This window comes from Bos indicus x Bos taurus, chromosome 7 (assembly GCF_003369695.1).
Source record: "Bos indicus x Bos taurus breed Angus x Brahman F1 hybrid chromosome 7, Bos_hybrid_MaternalHap_v2.0, whole genome shotgun sequence".
NCBI classification, from domain to species: domain Eukaryota; kingdom Metazoa; phylum Chordata; class Mammalia; order Artiodactyla; family Bovidae; genus Bos; species Bos indicus x Bos taurus.
This window is the reverse complement of record NC_040082.1, coordinates 65728441-65746387: the sequence shown is the minus strand read 5'-3', so window position 1 is coordinate 65746387 and position 17947 is coordinate 65728441. Positions and strand designations below refer to the sequence as shown.

General features: G+C 49.7%; 1 protein-coding gene across 2 annotated transcripts in view; it reads right to left on the bottom strand.

The window, feature by feature from the left end:
• Window positions 1–17947, bottom strand: part of FSTL4 (follistatin like 4) — a 443838-nt gene that overhangs the window by 226361 nt on the left and 199530 nt on the right. For both annotated transcript variants that reach the window (XM_027546506.1, XM_027546505.1), the window contains exon 4: window positions 7584–7832. In XM_027546506.1, the coding sequence (XP_027402307.1) occupies window positions 7584–7832 (249 nt within the window). The remainder of the gene's footprint in view (window positions 1–7583; window positions 7833–17947) is intronic.

The window sequence follows — 17947 nt, the reverse complement described above, 5'->3', positions numbered from 1 at the left end:
CTCTGATGCTGGGAGGGATTGGGGGCAGGAGGAGAAGGGGACGACAGAGGATGAGATGGCTGGATGGCATCACTGACTCGATGGACATGAGTCTGAGTGAACTCTGGGAGTTGGTGATGGACAGGGAGGCCTGGAGTGCTGCGATTCATAGGGTCGCAAAGAGTCGGACACGACTGAGCGACTGATCTGATCTAATCTGATCTGTGAAGTCAGGCCTCCAGTCCTGACCCTGCTGGTGCTCTCAGGTCCTGCACAGCCTGGCCACCCAGCAGACATTCAATAATGTCTCTATCTCTTCAATAAGCAGTGCTGGGAAAGTTGGAGAGCTGCATGTAAATCAATGAAGCTAGAGCACACCCTCACACCACACACAAAAATAAACTCAAAATGGCTTAAAGACTTAAAAATAAGACATGACACCATAAAACTTCTAGACGAGAACACAGGCAAAATGTTCTCTACCATAAATTGTATCAGTGTTTTTTTAGGTCAGTCTCCCAAGGCAATACAAATAAAAGCCAAAATAAACAAATGGGACCTGGTCAAACGTATAAGCTTTTGCACAGCAAAGGGAACCATAATCAAAGTGAAAAGACAACCTATGGAATGGGAGAAAATATTTGCAAATAATGCAACTAACAAGGGCTTAATTTCCAAAGTATATACACAGCTCCTACAATTCAATAACAAAACCCCCAAACAATCCAATTTAAAGATGGGCAGAGGACTTAAATAACCATTTCTCCAAAGAAGACATACAGATGGCCTATAGGCACATGAAAAGATGCTCATCATCGCTAATCAGTAGAGAAAGGCAAATCAAAACTACAATGAGGTAGCACCTCATACCAGTCAGAATGGTCGTCACTAAAAAGCTGATAAATAAATTCTGGAGAGTGTGTGGAGAAAAGGGAACCCTTTTACACTATTGGTGGGAATGTAAATTGGTTCAGTCACTACAGAAAACAGTTTGGAGGTTCCTCAAAAAAATAAAATTAAACTGCCATATAATCTAGTAATCCACTCCTTTGTGTATACTCAGACTAAACTAAATTTTAAAAGATAAATCCATCCCTACGTTCATAGCAGCACTATTCACAGTAGCCAAGACATGGAAACAACCTAAATGTCTATCAGGAGATAAACAGATAAATGTACATGCATCTATGTACATACATAGATACATATGATGGACTACTACTCAGTCATCAAAAAGAATAAAATAATGCCATTTGAGGGAGCATGGATGGACCTAGAGATTATTATACTAAGCAAAGTAAATCAGAAACAAAAAGACAAATGCCATATGATATCACTTACAAGTGGAATCTAAAATACTACACAAATGAGTATCTATGGAGCAAAAACAGGTCCACAAACATACAGGACAGATTTGTGGTTGCCAAAGGGGTGAGTGGGCTTCCCTGTTGGCTCAGGTGGTAAAGAATCCACCTGTAATGTGGGAGACCTGGGTTCAATCCCTGGGTTGGGAAGATCCCTTGGAGAAGGGAACGGCTACCCACTCCAGTATTCTGGTCTGGAGAAATCCATGGACTGTATAATCCATGGGGTTGCAAAGAATTGGACACAACTGAGCGACTTTCACTTCACTTCAAAGAGGCGAGGGATCGAGGAGGGAAGGATTGGGAGTTTGGGGTTAGCAGATGCAAACTATCACATATAGGATGGCTAAACAGCAAGGTCCTACTGCATAGCACAGGGAACTATATTCAATATCCTGTGATAAACCATAATGGAAAAGAATATGAAAAAGAATACACATGTATAACTGAGTCATTGTGCTGTACACTCAACATTGTAAATCAACTATACTTCAATAAAATTAAAAACAAACCAACATCTTTGAGTGAGACAGCTTGGTGGAAAATGCACACATTCCCCTGTGTGGAGCTCACAGGAAAGGCCAGGAAGGTACAGAGAGATTCCTTTGCCAGGCCTGGGGAAGCAGCAGTGGCCTTTGACAGAATGCAGGTGGGGCCAGGAGTGGAAGGGCAATTGGAAGAAACTGGAAACAGGAAGGGGGTGGGGAGAAAGTGGAGGTCAGTGCCAAGAGGCCAGAGCATGCTAAAGGAGGGCACACTCCAGAGGCTCTGATTTTCGTCTCTGGGCCCCTCTGGCAGCTGCTGAGTTTCCCATTCCTTCCTTAGGGGAGAGGAAGTGGCTGGTGCTCTGGTGCAGGGAGGGGCTGTGAGTTCAGGATAACTCAGCCGCCTTTCCTGCAGAAGCTCCAAGCTGGGCCCCTTACTAACCTGCACAGCCAGGAGGCCCAGCCCAGCAGAGGGGCCTTGCCCACTGACCATGGCACCTGAGTCCTCACTCCACAAAGTCTCCTGGGGGAAAAGGAAAAGGCAGTCTCGCCTACTGTGAACATGACTTGCTGGGACTGAATTAAAAAGAGCCCCAAAGTTGGGGGTGATGATGAAGGGTGGACTACAGCAGCAGAGCCCGAGGACTAGGGGCCTCGCTGGGGCTCTGGGTCCCCATGTGGGGAAATGGGAAGGTTGGACTATCTGACAGTCCACTTGAGTTCAAACTACCTAGGTTGGCACACAGGCCTATCTTTTCCCCCCTTGTCTCCATTCATCCATAGTCTCCCTCATCAACCCCAGCTCCCTGTCAGGACCCACATTTTAATCACTTGCTCTGTCCTGAGAGTCTGCAGGTATTACTACTTCATGTCTGCACCCTGTGAAGCCCTTATTCACTCTTCAAGATTCATTTCAATTGTCTTTTCTCCAGCTCCCTCCCTAGACATTCCCCTTTTCACACTCAAGTGTACCAATCCCTCCCTCGTCTCAACTGGCAGTTTCCGAAAGCCTTTCATGCATTCCAGAACCTTCCTCTAGACTTGGAATCAGGAGTTTCTGGTTCTTCTCTTCCACCTCTACAAGCTTACCAGGTGAACTTGGATGCCTCACTACATTTCTTTTCAAAAAGTAAGGCAGTTGGAAAGGTTTTAGAATTTTGATCATTTGGAGATCAAATTCTAGTCATTCATTAAATAAACATGGAGGACAAATGTCCTTCTTTCCCCTTGTTCACAGGACATTCACACCCTTGACTTCTAAGCCCATATCGAGTGTAATCACACGTGAGCAGGGCTCTTAGAGCCTCCTGCTTCCGTCCCTTGACTGTGCCACCTGGATGTTTGCCATGATGTCACCATTATCCTGAGTGATGCTGATACTGCTTAGAGAAGAGCACGCATGACGATGTGCCTAGCCCTGCTCATTTTATGCTCACGACAGTCTATGAGGTAGGCATTATCATCACCCCGTCTCACAAACATAGTAAGTGAGACAGAGAGAGCTTCTGTGTCTTCTCCAGGGCAGCGTGGAACGGTCCCATGGCTGGCCTCAAGGTGATGCCTCCAGGCCTGTGCCACCTGCCCCCTCAGTGCGGGCCTCCCCATGATGCTTCCTCAGGCCCCAGCATTTCCCTGGTGTGGGGACCACTCCAGCAGAGTGAAACCAAATCCCTAGGATGTCTGCCCCCACCATAGCCCTGTGCCTGCTGCCCCCACACCTGGGGAAGCTGAGAGTCTGCCTGAGGCTGGGCCAACACAGCTGGGAATGAGAGTATCTCTCCCTGGCAGGGCAGAAGAGACTTGGAAGTGGGGAAATGCCCTGGAGGCATGGGACTCAATTTATATTCCTAAAGCTATAAGATGCTAAAGTAACAACAACGTCTAAATACCCCAAAGAAGAAAAGAAGTCTTTGGCAACAAGTTGTATCTGCTCTGCTAACTTGTAACAGAAGGTTGAGTTTTTATTCCTTCAGAAAAAAAAAAAAAAAAGGTTTGCTAGTGAGCCTATTGTATGTTTAAGTTTCAAAATAAAGAGGCAATTATTTCCTCTGATTTCAAGAGTCTGGGAATTCCCCTCTGAAGCACCAAGGCGCACTTGTGCACTTACAAATGCCATGCGGGATGAGGAAGCTTAAGGGTCTGTTCAGAACTGAACCTCTAACAGGCTCCTTTCTTCCATAATTTCATGGTTTGTTTGGAAAACTGCCTAACTATGACATTGTATCATCTGAAATAATACAAGCCTGGTGTGCTGAGTGATGGCTGAGAGGCAAGCTCCTCTTCTCCAACACCATAGGAGATAAAGCGTGAACTCAGAGCTGAGTCAGGAAAATCATTTTAAAAGTGCCAACTAGTACACAATAAAGAATGCCATGTCACAAGATAACTTGAGACACAAACTCTAGAAGAAGTTAAAGGTACAGAGAAATCTACCCACTATCTTGGTGTTTTGGTGCGGAGGACAAATGTGACTAATTCTGCCCCAAGGAGAGAGACAGTATTCCACCTCCTTCATCCCCCTGACTTTTCGGATGTCAGGAGAGCTGGTATGGAAGCTGCCAATGGCCTCTGAGACAAGGCTGCAGAGTTCAATTTTGATTTTCTCACCAGTGAATGATCCCTAAATGATGTATCTCATTCTGTATTCACACAGTATTCCATTGCCATAGCAACTAGAATGTGTTACCACAGGTTTTCTTGTACGCGGTCTTTGAATGCAGCCGCTCCTTCCTTGCACAGCAGTAAGCACCCTGTGACCCCAGGTGGTACCCCCAAGAAGACACCCCCCCCAACAAGGGTGCAGGGAAGGGCTCTGGTGGCAGAGCGACTGCTCTGAACTGCAGTGGCCCGGCCTGGAAGCCCACATCCACTTTGCTCCACACACCCCAACCCCATAAGGACCATCCTAATATAGTGACTTCTGGGGGTAGAGAAAGCCCCAGAGAATGAAGTTGTAACTTCTCTTTGTAAAGTCTGATGGGGAAAGAGAATGAAACATGAAGGATTTTAGAATTTTTGTTCGGACAGGTAGAAAGGCATTTTCAAGTTTCCTGAACCAATAACTCCCTGGACATTTGGGACAGAGACAAATTGTCATCCTTGGAGCTCAAGACAGCATTACACACTCTGCTGCCATCTTGGGGTGAGGACTGTAGGAAGCTGTCCTTTATACCCACCCTTCTTTCCCCCAAGAATCCCATCCTGCCTCCCTCTAGCACTCTGTCCATCCATTACCTCCTGCTCCCTGTGAAAGCCAGGGTTCTGGCAAAGATGAAGTTTCTCCCCAAAAGCACCCTCCTAGGGCTTGCCTTCCTCCATGGCCACTGGGACCCTGGGGTCAGTGAACTGCTTGCTGGGCATTCCCTATGGAAACACTAGGGGAGGAGAAGCCGGCTGGCCCTCCTGCCTCCTGGGACTGGAGCTGATGCTGAACCAGAGGCAGTGAAGGCTTCTCTGTGGGATTCAGAGCCAGGGGATGAGGTCTGTAGACAGGGGAACCCTAGCTGCAGGTGGACATCTCCAGGATAGCTTGACTCTCAGCACCTCCCACCTCCACTCTCCATCTACCAGCAAGCTGTCCAAGCCCAAGACTGTCCAGGCAGGAGTCCTTGTTCCTGCTTCTGCATCTCCCTCACAGCTTGTGCGTCTCCCTGCTCCAGGCCTGAGGCCACCATGAATTAGATAAATGATGACAACAGGTGTCATTAATACCCTACATGTGTAATGTACCTGGCCCATGCTAAGTGGTTTCTGTGCTGCATCTTATTTACTTTTCTCCACAGAGCAGGTGGAAACTGCCAGCAGCCCCTTTTAACAGCTGGGCAAAAGGCCTAGAGAGGCGGAGTCATGCACTCAAGGTCGCACAGCTGGCCTGCAAACCCAGGTCCCTCTGGAACCTTGCAGGCACCTCTCTCCATTGAAAAAGGGTCGTTTGGAGATCGGCGCTGCCACGGTGAGTGGGTGGGATTTCACAACATCAGTGAAAACCCCATTGAATCAGAAGGATTCGGTGGATAAATTCAATCAGTGTGAAGCAGAACCGAGACCTAATCTGCTCGCCCCTTCTCAACGCTCCCGTCACCCCTCATCACGGCAGGTTCTGTGGTGGTTGACTTTCCCTCGCGTGAAATGAGAAATGCTGTTTGAATAACAGATGGTGAGGGAGGCCATGCACACTCTGATGTAGAAATATAAACCTTTAGAAAGGTGCAGTCTGGGGGAATACTGGAAACTGGAGAATGGAACGTCAGTCTATAACATGCAACATGACCAATAAAGCTGGAGCAAGTGGCCAAGTGTGTTAGTGCTCACGGCTGCCGAGGCACAGGCAGGCCTGGACTGGGCAGGGCTTCCAGGCCTCGGACATTTTTCTTGTGCTTGTTTTGGTTTGATTTCCACATTGGGCCTCATGATTTCTGAAGTGCCCCAGCATTCATGTCACAAGCACACCCATGAAAGGGTCCAAGACTCTTCCCATCACAGGATAAACTCAACAGTCCAGACCCACCTGCTCCAGGAACCCCTGCCAGGGCCTGTGGGCGAGGAGGAAAAGCTACCTTCTCTAGGGTTATAGGAGGCCCATAGACTTGGGCTCCTGCATCGTGACTCCTCCTGCCACACAGACCTGATGCCTAGGAGAGTGAGGCCTGAGCTTGGCCCTTTCCTCCTGAAGTCCAGGCCCCCAGCTGTGGCCACACAGAAGTCCCTCTCTGTCAGTGTCACAGGCACTCAGTGGCAGCAGGGCTCCATCCCAGCTTTCTCCTCCCCTCTCGGCCCTGCCCCACAGCAGGTCTGGGACCTCACGCAGGCCCACGTGGGCCCCCCACCTCCAAGATCCCATAGCTCAGGCCAGAGGACCCATTCCCACGTGCACACAAGCTGCTTCTGCTGTCTCACATCACCTAGATTATACATGTGTGACCATTTGGGCTCAGCATCGCAAACATTTCTACAGCCTCTGACACGCACCATTCATCGCAGCCACACAGACACAGAAATTTGTGGCCTAACTCTCGTGTCTTGGAACATCTGTGAGCTGTTGACACCTTCTTGGTGTCAACAAGGCCTTGAGCCACATGTTAGTAAGATGATATTCATGTAAGAAGAGCCACAGGCCTTGCCCCTGAGGCTCTTACCCTCTGCCAGGAGCTGGCACTGCTCTTCTCACTCAAGGACAGGGCATGAACACTTTGGCCCCCTCCTCCATGGAGATGGTCTGACGTCCATGCAGGACCTTCCTTAACTTGCTCTGAGGTGCTCTAGACAGGCCAGACAACCACTCTAGGCCAGAGTTGGAGTGACTGCCATGCTGGGAACCTCTGTCCTGGGGTGGGGAGGGGCCCATCTGACTACTTTCTATGCACAGAGTGACCTTCTGATTCATGAGACATAGTCCAGAGGGGTCAGTGTGCTCCCTGCCACCACCTGGCAGGACCCACCCTGTGAGAGAGACCTGGGCAGTGTCTTTTAGCCTGGACGCTATGGACATGGGCTCTGCACCAGCCCAGACTTCCTGGGCCCTCTGGTTCTGCTCTCCCAGGCCCTTCCTCAAGGGCAGGGGCCTCTGGAGGTGGACGCAAATGCACATGCAGCACTGAAACACTGCTGCTGCTTTTAAGGCTCCAATCTTCCTCTTTCTCTATTTTTTAAAAACACATTTAACCTGTAGACTCAGCACCCAGGTCATTTGCCAGAAAGGCATTAGAGGATCTATGATAAAACCCACAAGCACAAAGGCACAGAGCCATCTTCCTACCTTTAAGGAAGCAGTCCTTGTTGCGGACCATGACGATCTTCTTCCCCAGCAGGCAGGCAGCACGGTGGAGCTCACAGTGGTTTTCGTAAACCCTCCCGTCTGAGCCACACACAGGCACATAGCTGGGCCGGCAGGCCTCCAGGCATCGGCACTCGGGCTCCCCTGTCTCCCTGTTGAGCATACACCTGCTCCCGCGGCCGCACAACTTCTTCCCGCAGGAGGCTGGCAGCTCGTCGTGGCTGGAAAGTCCTGCGAGGCACACAAACACAGAGGGTCAGCCGCCAGCACTCGCGGGCATGGGCCACCCGCATGGCTCTCTCAGGCTGTGTTGGCCAGAGTCTGTGAAGCCAAGGCATCGGGGCTCAGCTGCCCCATGGAGCCCCTGCCCCTCCAATGGGTGGTGGACAGGAGTGCTACAAGCAATGCCCTGTCATGTAGAGCCCAGGTTTTATGTCTGGCTCCCACCAAGCATCTCAGACACAACCCCTGCCCGTCCTGGGAGGGAGGAGTCAACAGAGGGCCATGCGGAGGTGGTAAGGTACCAATGGACCCTGCTGACTGAGAGGCGGAGGGCTTGCCAAGGGATGGGGGCTTGAGCCAAGGTTCCTGTAACCACCATGCAGCTAGCATTTGCCTGCCTTAGGGAGGAGACCTGGCATGAGCAGGGGTTTTGTGCAAGAGTGGGGGTGGGAAGTAAGGGGTAGCAAGATGTGGGTCTGTCTTGCTAGATTCAGAGAGCCAAGTGGAACTTCAGTCTGATACGTTAGGCACTGGGGAGCCATGGTGGAGACTAGTAACAGTGGAGTAAGGAGAAAGTGGTTCTCTAAGTGTTTAGGAATGGGGGCAGCCAAGGCAGGGAGGTCAGAGGTTGACCATTTCCTCTGGAAAGAGTATGGTTCTCCAAGACACAGGAGCAGGGGTAGCACTGGCACTCCACTGCTCAGCCCTTCCCTGGAGGCTCAGAAGGTAAAGAATCTACCTGCAATGTGGGAGACCTGGGTTCAACCCCTGGGTTGGGAAGACTCCCTGGAGGAGGGAACAGCTACCCACTCCAATATTCTTGCCTGGAGAATTCCATGGACAGAAGAGCCTGGCGGGCTACAGTCCATGGGGTAGCAAAGAGTCAGACACGACTGAGTGACTAGCAATAACAACAGTCCTTCTGGCATAATAGCACAGCCTATGTCCATGGGCAGGAGGGCTGAGATCATGGAAACAGCAGCTGCCGTGCTGCTGTGTGTCTCCTGTACCCAACACACACCCATGATGATCTCAGGCAGTGGTGTCCCGAGCTCACACACCAGAGCAGTGGGGCAGAGTGGTTTCTTGCTGAAAAGGCTCACTTACGTGGACGCTTAAGCAAGCATCCATCACCTACGGGACATTCCTCAGGAGCCCAGAAAACTGGATTATGGCCACGTGGCATTAATGGCAATGGATAGGAAACTGAGAATTATAAAAGGATATCAAAACACAAATAATTGAAACATATATACAGATTTTACAGCCACAGAAGTCTTTGCTTTTAAGTTTTAATTAAATTTTCTTCAAAATATTGGCAAGACAGAATGGCCCTGACAGTCAAGACTGAACTTTCAGCCTCAACTCCTACTCTATGGGATTAAAATGCCTAAGGAAAAAAAAGCAAAACTTGTTTTTGGTTAAGTCTGCTTTTCATCATTATAGATTTGAAAGGAAAAAAATCAGTTATCAGTAGATTAACTGCTTGATTCAATAACTCATTTAAATTCTTCCAGCCTTGGCAAGCTAAGAAATATTGACTTTTTCTTGAATCATAATAAGCTAGAAGGTCAAAATATCTCTTAGCAGTATAAAAGTACAGATCCTAAGTGGGCGTGTGAATCTCCTTTATCCACTTTGCTAATTGTTGGCGTGTCACTGCAAAGACTCAGGGGCATTCATGGGCCCCTGCTCGCCCTGCTGGCAAGGCTGATGGGCAGAGGAAGCTGGGGTGCTGGCTCGACAGTGGGAGGCTCTGGGCTGGAGGCCCCCCACCCACAGTGTCTATGGCTGCTTTGCCACGGAGCGTGTTTGATTAGCAAAATTCTCCTGGGTTACCCGGGGAAGTGCTGGCGGCTACTAGAAGAAACTAACAGGCTCTGAAAATATCAGCCTTTGTTTCTTTCCAAGACAATGCTGCCTTTGTATTACTATTTTCATCAACTTTCCCGTGTGATGTGAAGGACACCCACTAGTGGCTCCATTTAAGACACTGAGCCCAGCTTTCTGAGCCTCTGGTCTCACAGTGCCTGCTTTGGGGGCTTTGCCCTGGCTGGGCTGCCCACGGAGACAGGCTATGCCCTCTCTCTGGGTACCTCAGCCTCAGTGTACCCCTGGGGCCCATTTCGGCTGCCCCTGCCAGTCGGAGTGCCCCTCTCTGAATCCTCTGAGCCCAGGAGGGCCTGCCTGATTCTCTGGCCTCAGGAGATGCCCAGGGTACAGAGCCTTTATCTTCTTGCCCTTGCCCCCATCATTGACTCAGGATTTGTGAAACACAATAGTTTTCAAAGCTGTCCTCCCTAACTCTGTTTAACCCCCAGGCTAGAGGCTGGGCTGGGAGGGTAGAGGGGGACCATATGCAGCGATCTGCTCAGGGGTGTATCTCTCTTGCTTTCTCCAAGAGGGGAGCTGGAGGGATGACAGTACGAAGGGGAAGCCACTGTGTGTAGAGATGGGCCTTTGCTGGGATACAGGGGGCTGGAACCAGGAGGGCAGAGCAGGAAGGCCCTTCAGAGACCACCTAGTCCAGTGCAAACATCAAAGGAAGGGCCAGTTCGCATGGGCAGGCACGGGGAGAGTCCCCTCTACCTGACCTTGGCCCTCTGAGATGCCCACAGCCCAGGCTGCAGCCAGCGCCTCTGAGGAGCAAGCAGCACTGCACTGCCCAGGTCTGATCATCCTGCCAGTGTGGCTCTGGGGGCCTCTACCAAGCTGCGCTCTGAGGGGCCAGTATCAAGAAAACACTCGTGCCGACCTGTGCTCATCCAAGCTGCCAAGACACTCAGGTTCTCTCCAACATGGAAATGGGCTGTTGGCACATATGTGATTTCTAATGATCTGCAACGAGGACAAAAGTCGCTTGAAAGCCCTGCACTGCCCTTCCCAGTCTGTGGCCGGCAAGCCCACAAAGAGCTGAGAACGTTGTGCATGGGGGTACAGGGGCCCCGGCCCTGCCACCGAGACACCCGCCAAGTGTGGTTTCAGAAACGAGTCCCTTGTCGCCACTTCCTCCTTGTTATTAAAACAGAATGAATTCCCCACTCCTACCAGGACGATGATAAACCAGTAATGGGAAAGGTAACCAAGTGAGACTGCCAGCAACTGCCTACAGTATTTATGGGTATGACCATGATGCCTGGAAAAGATATAATGCGCTTAATTTATAGTCATAAAGAAAGTCATTTACCCAGGTTAGAAACCGATCATCTCACCAAATAAGTGCTTTTCAACACTAATTAAATTTACTGAACACAGTCAGACATGGGAATTGTTACATGAAAGTTATGGTGGCAGAAGAAACAAGTCCATCTGTAACCAGTCAGTGCTAAAGTCTCCCTCTGCAATTCAAATGAGGATTCTCCACGTGACTGCCCCAGACCCGGAACTGCTACCTCAGGGCATGGGTGGAGGCAGTGGAGGATAGCAGTGGTCAGACAAGCCACCCAACCCCAAGAGAGGGATCAGAGGGAGCAAGCCTTCCCCATTCACCGGGAGCAGGAAGCGTTTCTTGTTTTGTCACCATTGACCGCAGGGCAGAGCACAGACAATTCGGCTCTTTTGCTCCCAAACTCTGACTCAGTCTCAACTGGTTCCTTGCACAAGGCACACTAATGAGCAGGCAACCTCTCCGAGCAGGATATGGCCTGAATAGCACAGGGGGGAAACCCCTTAGTGTTCCACTCTGGGATGCTCAGTGCCTTCAGGTACATTTGCCCGGTGCGGTGTTCCGTCTGAGAACTCAGCCTCGGCTCGCCTGCTGAGGAAGCCCCTCCCCTCACACGGCCTGTGGCGGTCATTCTCCGTCTCTCTATGAGCAGTACTGCCTCAGTCCCCTGGGGAAGGGCTGGAGCTGAAATCCCCACTACCTGGCCACATGCCACCACAAAGCCCTAGTGAGGTGATGGCATGGTTCTATGGTGGCTGCAGAATCACGAGTCATGTACAGATGTGACAGCTGGACAGTAAAAAAGAAAAAGAAAAAAGGCTGAGTACTGTTAGGTAGGTAGAATAGGGAAAAGGAGTCCAAAATGGCGGTGGCTAAGACAAGGAAGGTCAAAGGAAGGTCCGAGGACCAGAGTGAAGACTTCAGGCAGAACAAACAGCACTCCTGGCTAAGCCCAATTTGCATAGGGCAGGCCCAAGTGGAGGAAAAAAATGTAAGAGGAGGAGCCAAAGCGCTTTCTCACGGACTCTCTCTCCCATGTGCGTGCGCTCTTCTCTCTCTCTCTCTTCTCTGTTCCTCTCTCTTCTCTCTTCTCTCTCTCTTCTCTCCTCTCTCTCTCTCTCCTCTCTCTCTTCTCTCCTCTCTTCTCTTTCTCTCTCTCTTTCTTTCTCTCTCTCTTCTGTCTCTCTTCTCTCTCTCCTCTTTCTCTTCTCTTCTCTCTCTCTTCTCTTTCTCTTCTCTCTCTCTTTCTTCTCTCTCTCTCTCTCTCTTCCTTTTCTCTCTCTCTCTTCTCTCTTCTCTCTCTCTTCTCTCTCTCTCTTCTCATCTCTCTCTCTCTCTCTCTTCTCTCTCCTCTTCTCTCTTCTCTTCTCTCTCTCTCTTCTCTCTTCTCTCTCTTCTCTCTCTTCTCCTTCTCTCTCTCTTCTCTCTCTCTCTCTTCTCCTCTCTCTCTTCTCTTCTCTCTCTCTCTTCTCTCTCTTCTCTCTCTCTTTCTCTCTCTCTCTCCTCTCTCTCTCCTCTCTCTTCTCCTCTCTCTCTCTTCTCCTCTCTCCTCTCTCCCCCCGCCTTTCCCCTGCTATCTTCTAAATAAAATAGAGCTATAACTCTGATTTGCCTAAGAGCTGTAGCACGGTTTGTCCAAGACCCGAGAGCTGTGATGCACCGAGGGCTTTAATGTCCGTCGCTCCAAATCTTTGTTGTGACGAGACAAAGAACCGAGGAACATACACTTGTGTGACAGTACCGAAGAATTGATGCCTTCGAACTGTGATGCTGGAGAAGACTCTTGAGAGTCCCTTGGACTGCAAGGAGATCAAACCAGTCAATCTGAAAAGAAATCAACCCTGAACATTCTTTGGAAGGACTGATGCTGAAATTGAAGTTCCAATACTTTGGCCACCTGATGCGAAGAGCTGACTCACTGCAAAAGACCCTGATGCTGGGAAAGATTGAGGGCAAGAGGAGAAGGGGGATAACAGAGGACGAGATGGTTGGATGGCATTACTGACTCAATGGAAATGAATTTGAGCAAACTCCAGGAGATAGTGAAGGACAGGGAAGCCTGGCATGCTGGGGTCCATGGGGTTACAAAGAGCTGGACACGACTGAGCGAGTGAACAACAATAACAGTGGCTTCACACTCTGCAGGGCCCAAGACAGGCCAAGGAGAGTGGGTGCGGACACTGAAGATGAGAGGCAGCACATGCAGTCCCAAGAACTGGTCGCCCTGCCTGCTGATGGCCTCACTGCTGCCTGCCCTAAATGCCTGCCTGTCACTGCAGTGGTCTCTGGTTTCTGCAGACAGAATGTATTTGTACAGGGATGAAGGGCCCACCTGTCAGCAGACATAGGCATACACAGATTATATGCGTTACTTTCTGTGCATCGATAGGGATCCAGCAGGGAGCTGAAGCCTGTATCTTGTGCTGTGGGCAGGTTTTTTAAAGACCTAGAGTGAGGGCTTGCATTTGGAAGAGTGTGTGTAGAGGAGCAGTGATGTGGGCTGTATCAGCTGGAGCTGGATAATGGTCACAGTACTTGCCCACATCTTCCCTGACAACTCAATCTTAGACATGCCCAAGATGGTCTGGAGACAGGGTGTCTGTAAACTTTGAATCCGTCATTACAGAAGACACCCAAGTGCCTTGGAAGTAGTTGCAGAATTCAGGTTTGTATGAGAGCCAGGCAGAGACCCAGGTCTACAGCCAGTGCAGTTTCTACACACTGTGTGGAGTTCGGGGTAACAACCGGGCACTTCAGGAGTGCTTGCCAGCCAGCTCTCCATCCACCCATTCATTCAATGAATATTTATGAAGCACCTCTCATGGGCCACAGACCCTATTCTAGATGCCAGGGACACAGGCAGACTGGGACCCTGTCTTCAGTTCACTGATATCACAGAAAGACACACAAGAATGTGAACAAGTGAACACATATAAGGCAAATGTGGACTGCAGAAAAGGCCAGGAAGGAGTTAAACAGGGCACTGCAGTGGGCCGGCTTCCATCTGGAGGTCAGGAAAGAGAGGAGGTGAGAGTTGACCTGAGATCTGAAAGTCAAGGGGCAGAGCCCCAGACAGCACAGCAACTTGGGGTGCCAGAGCCCAGGGTACAGAACAAGCGGAGAGGGTCAGGCCTGGATTGCTTCCAGGCAGATCTCACAGGGCAGAACCAGTCTGTAGAGTCAAATTTGCTGTTTGCCCATCTGTATCCCCAGGGAAGTGGGGTGACTCTGGCTCCCTGAAAGCTTCAGTCAGTTTGTGGGAACTCAGTGTTGGAGGGGAGCCCCCTCTCCTGGGTTCAGCACCGCCTGCTCCACACCTGGTTAAAAGGCCTGTCCTCCAACACCCGCCCCCTCACCCCCCACCCCAGCTACCATTCCTAATATTTACACAAGCTTATCTAATCCTTACTTAGCCCTCGTAACAGCCCTGTAAGGTAGATGCACTGACCTCACTCTGAATGTGGCATGTACATCTGCCCACTTTACAGACTGGGAAATATGAGTCCTGCAGTGACATGCCGATGGTCACACAGCAAGTAGATTTTAGGTGGTGGAGCCTAGATTTGAATGAGTCTCACCCCAAATCTCTCAGACTTGGAATAATAAGCTCAGCCAGGAATATGAGTTCCCTCAAGGAACCCAGGCCAGAAGGGTTCAGATGTCTAGTCTGGGCTTCTCTAACATCAGGACACACACAGATGTCAGCACTCCTGGCCAGCAGGATCGCTGCTGCTCACACATCCCAAGAATACACAGCCTGGAGGCCAATTTAGCAACTTTTCTGAGGGCTATAGGCTCACAGCGTCACAGGAGGAAGTCCCGCTTGGATCTTAGAACACAGAATTCCAAGCCCACGCATCGTCATGCATGGACACCTGGCCCACAACCCCCTCCTTCCATTGTGATGTCTCAGCCTCAGTGGCCCACTTCCCCCCTCCTCTGGCCTTTTCCCCTGAAATTGTTAAGGTGACTGCTGGGCAGACGTGATGTCCTCTCAGTGACCACACAGTGCATCCTAAGCCGAGACTACTGTGTGCTTCATGAAAGAAGAAATTTGACCAGCTCGGAAACACTTGACCAATGTTCCAGCTTCCAAAGCTTAATAGAAACATATGGCTACCCATCGCTGGAAGGTAATGCTACTGTTCTGTGTGTGGCTCACAGATACTAAATTAAGGTCTGACAAATTGGCTTCAAAACACACCAATCAGTCAAAGCCAGAAATGCCTGGCACACAGAGAGGGAAGAAGGACTTCTAACCCTCAGCAGGCTCTCAATTCTGCCTGAGGAGTTTGATTCTAACCAATTCTACAGCAGACCAAAGCTCAGACTAGGATATTACACACTGTCCTACCTCCCTGGGCAAGGTTTCTGGAGGTAACTATTTCCGGTCAGGGATGAAGAATGTAAGTGCCAAAGGACACTCCTCTAAAACCTGAAAACAGGACTCTGATGAGGATATAAAATGAGCAGTGTTTAAGATTTATTCAACTCGGTTATGAGGGACCCTCAGGAAGGTAAAGCTGGTTCAAAGGAGAGTTGGTGGAGGTACGGGTGTTGGAGAGATTAGGTGGGATAAGGCTGCCAGGAAAGACGTACAACTGGGGAATGACCTACAGGGCAAGAACACCATACCCTTTGGGGGGTATTTTTTCCACCAGAAAGAAACAGTTTGCATTTTTACTGGAAACAAATCTGCAAGTTAATGTGTAACTGCATAGTGTGGGCCTTTGATGAACACAAACTAATGAGGTGAACAGAGATATAACTGCCTAGTTCAGAATGGTGTAGCATTTTGGGGTGAGTCTGTTAAAAGATGTTCCTGTATGACACAAGAGGACTTGCCACCCTCTCTTGGCCTTATTCCCAAGTTCTGGGTAATTTTCCCAATGTCAACAACAGTGGCAGATGTCATCTGAGTCACCTGCCAGGAATTTCATCCTTGTCTCCTTCCTGTGGAGCCCCCAGCCTCACAAAAGACCCCAGAAGGAGGAAATGAGACTGCAAACCACAGAGCTCAGCTCTGCTGGACTCTCACTTGAGAAAGACAAGTGAGGTGTGTGGGAACGTGAGGGCACGCTGGAGCTGGACGTGTGTGAGTGAACTCATCCTAGAATTTACGTGATTCCCAAATCCCATCTGGGTTTCAAGTAACTCAAGGTTAAAGCTCACATTGACCCAGCCCCGGGCTCCTGGCCTTGTGAGCTGTGTGAGCCCAGTCAAGTTTCCCACTCTCTTTTCCCTCTAATTTAAATACAAGGATAATGATGCTTTGCCCTTTACAGGATCTTTTTTTTTTTTTTTTTTGAGGATTACATGAGCTGATTTGTGTGAAGGGCTTGGCACATAGTAGGCACTCAATTCAGACATTTGGAATTACTGACAGGTTAGTTATAGTCTTAAGGAGGTCTGCCTTAATGAAAAGGGGAACAAATTTATACTGCAAGTATTGCCTGGTTTTAAAAGGCAGACTCACAATAGCACGCTTCATAATATCTTGAGGAAATGCTTCCCTTGAAGCTTCCCCTGCACTGGAAACTTGCTTGACCCAAGTTAAGTCTGCCCAGCTTTCGGGGGCATCTGAAATCACACATTCTCAGGGCACGGTGAGCAGCACTGGCCTGCGGCCTCCACTCTGCACCCCAGGGCCTCTGACCTGAACACACTTTCGAAAGCAGCCTGGACATGGGCCCCGGTCCTGTGGCTGTAGCCGGCTGCTCTCCTCAGTCAGTCCTGGTGTTTCTCTCTCCTCTGGGAACCTTTTGCACTGTTATGCCATCTCTCCCTCTATAGTGTATTGATGACAGTGAAGCTACCTCACTCATGATTTCTAGAACTTTCTCCCTGAGGCCTCCCACAGGCATACTCCACTTAAAAGGGGCTCCCAGACTGCTAGCCTGGATCTTTATCTGGCTGTTTGCTGGCACTCAGCACTTCTCGCTGTGAAACTGGGGACCCCCACTCACATGGCTCCCCAGACAGTAGAGCAAGCCCTGGAGCAGGGCCACTGTAGCCAATCTCCACCATCACTCAGAGCTCCAGCGTGGGCATGAAGTGGTCTCTCTGGTTTCAGAGGAAAGACCAGGTTCTACTTCTGCTGAAGAGAGCTTGGCACAGGGCCTAGCACAGAGAGGGCTGAGGAAAACATCAGAAGAAAGACCAAATCTTATTAACACACTTCAGAGACCTAAGACAGCTGGCTTAGTAACCAGAAATCAATGGTTCTAAAGAAACAGACACGGCAACATAAGTAATAGAGTAGAAACTGGACAGCATTTGGTGGGAGAATGCACTGGACTGGACTGGGTTCTGTCTAGATTCCACCAAAGCAAGCCTTTTTCACATGTGAGCCCAGTTTCCATATGAGGGGTATCTATAATTCCCTGAGACTGGATTTAGGATGTCTATAAGAGCTTGTGTTCAACATGCACATCTTTGGGCTGTAGTAGAACTACGATAATCCCTCCTTTTTTCTTTTTGCCTCTATTTGCCCTACCAGGTTATCTCAACTGGCCTTTGAAGGGTTATTTTGAAGACATTTTTGGGAAGAAAAGCTGCATAAAAATGTGAAGCACAATTGGATTTTTGCCCTTGGGAGAGTTTCCTTAACAAAATGGTTTTGTTTTAGAGCACTTCCTCCAAATACATTCCTATCCCCAGGTTTCCGTTCATTGCCTAAAGCCTCTCCAGTTCACATCTGTCTTACTCTCTGTCACCAGGGCCCTCATTTTTCCTCCTGGTACTCAGCTCCCTTGTCACTTTCTCTGGGTCCTCGGGGGTCCCTGAGTCTTCCAGCTGAGGGGGGCAGATGTTGCTTCTCTCAGTGGGTCCCCTCTCTCGCTGATACCTCATTATGTGGGTTTGTTCCTGCTTCTCCACCAGCTAATGATTCAAGGCCGTGACACCTTGGGCTGCCTCCAATTATTTTGAGGATTATTGTGGAGACACTCAGCATGAG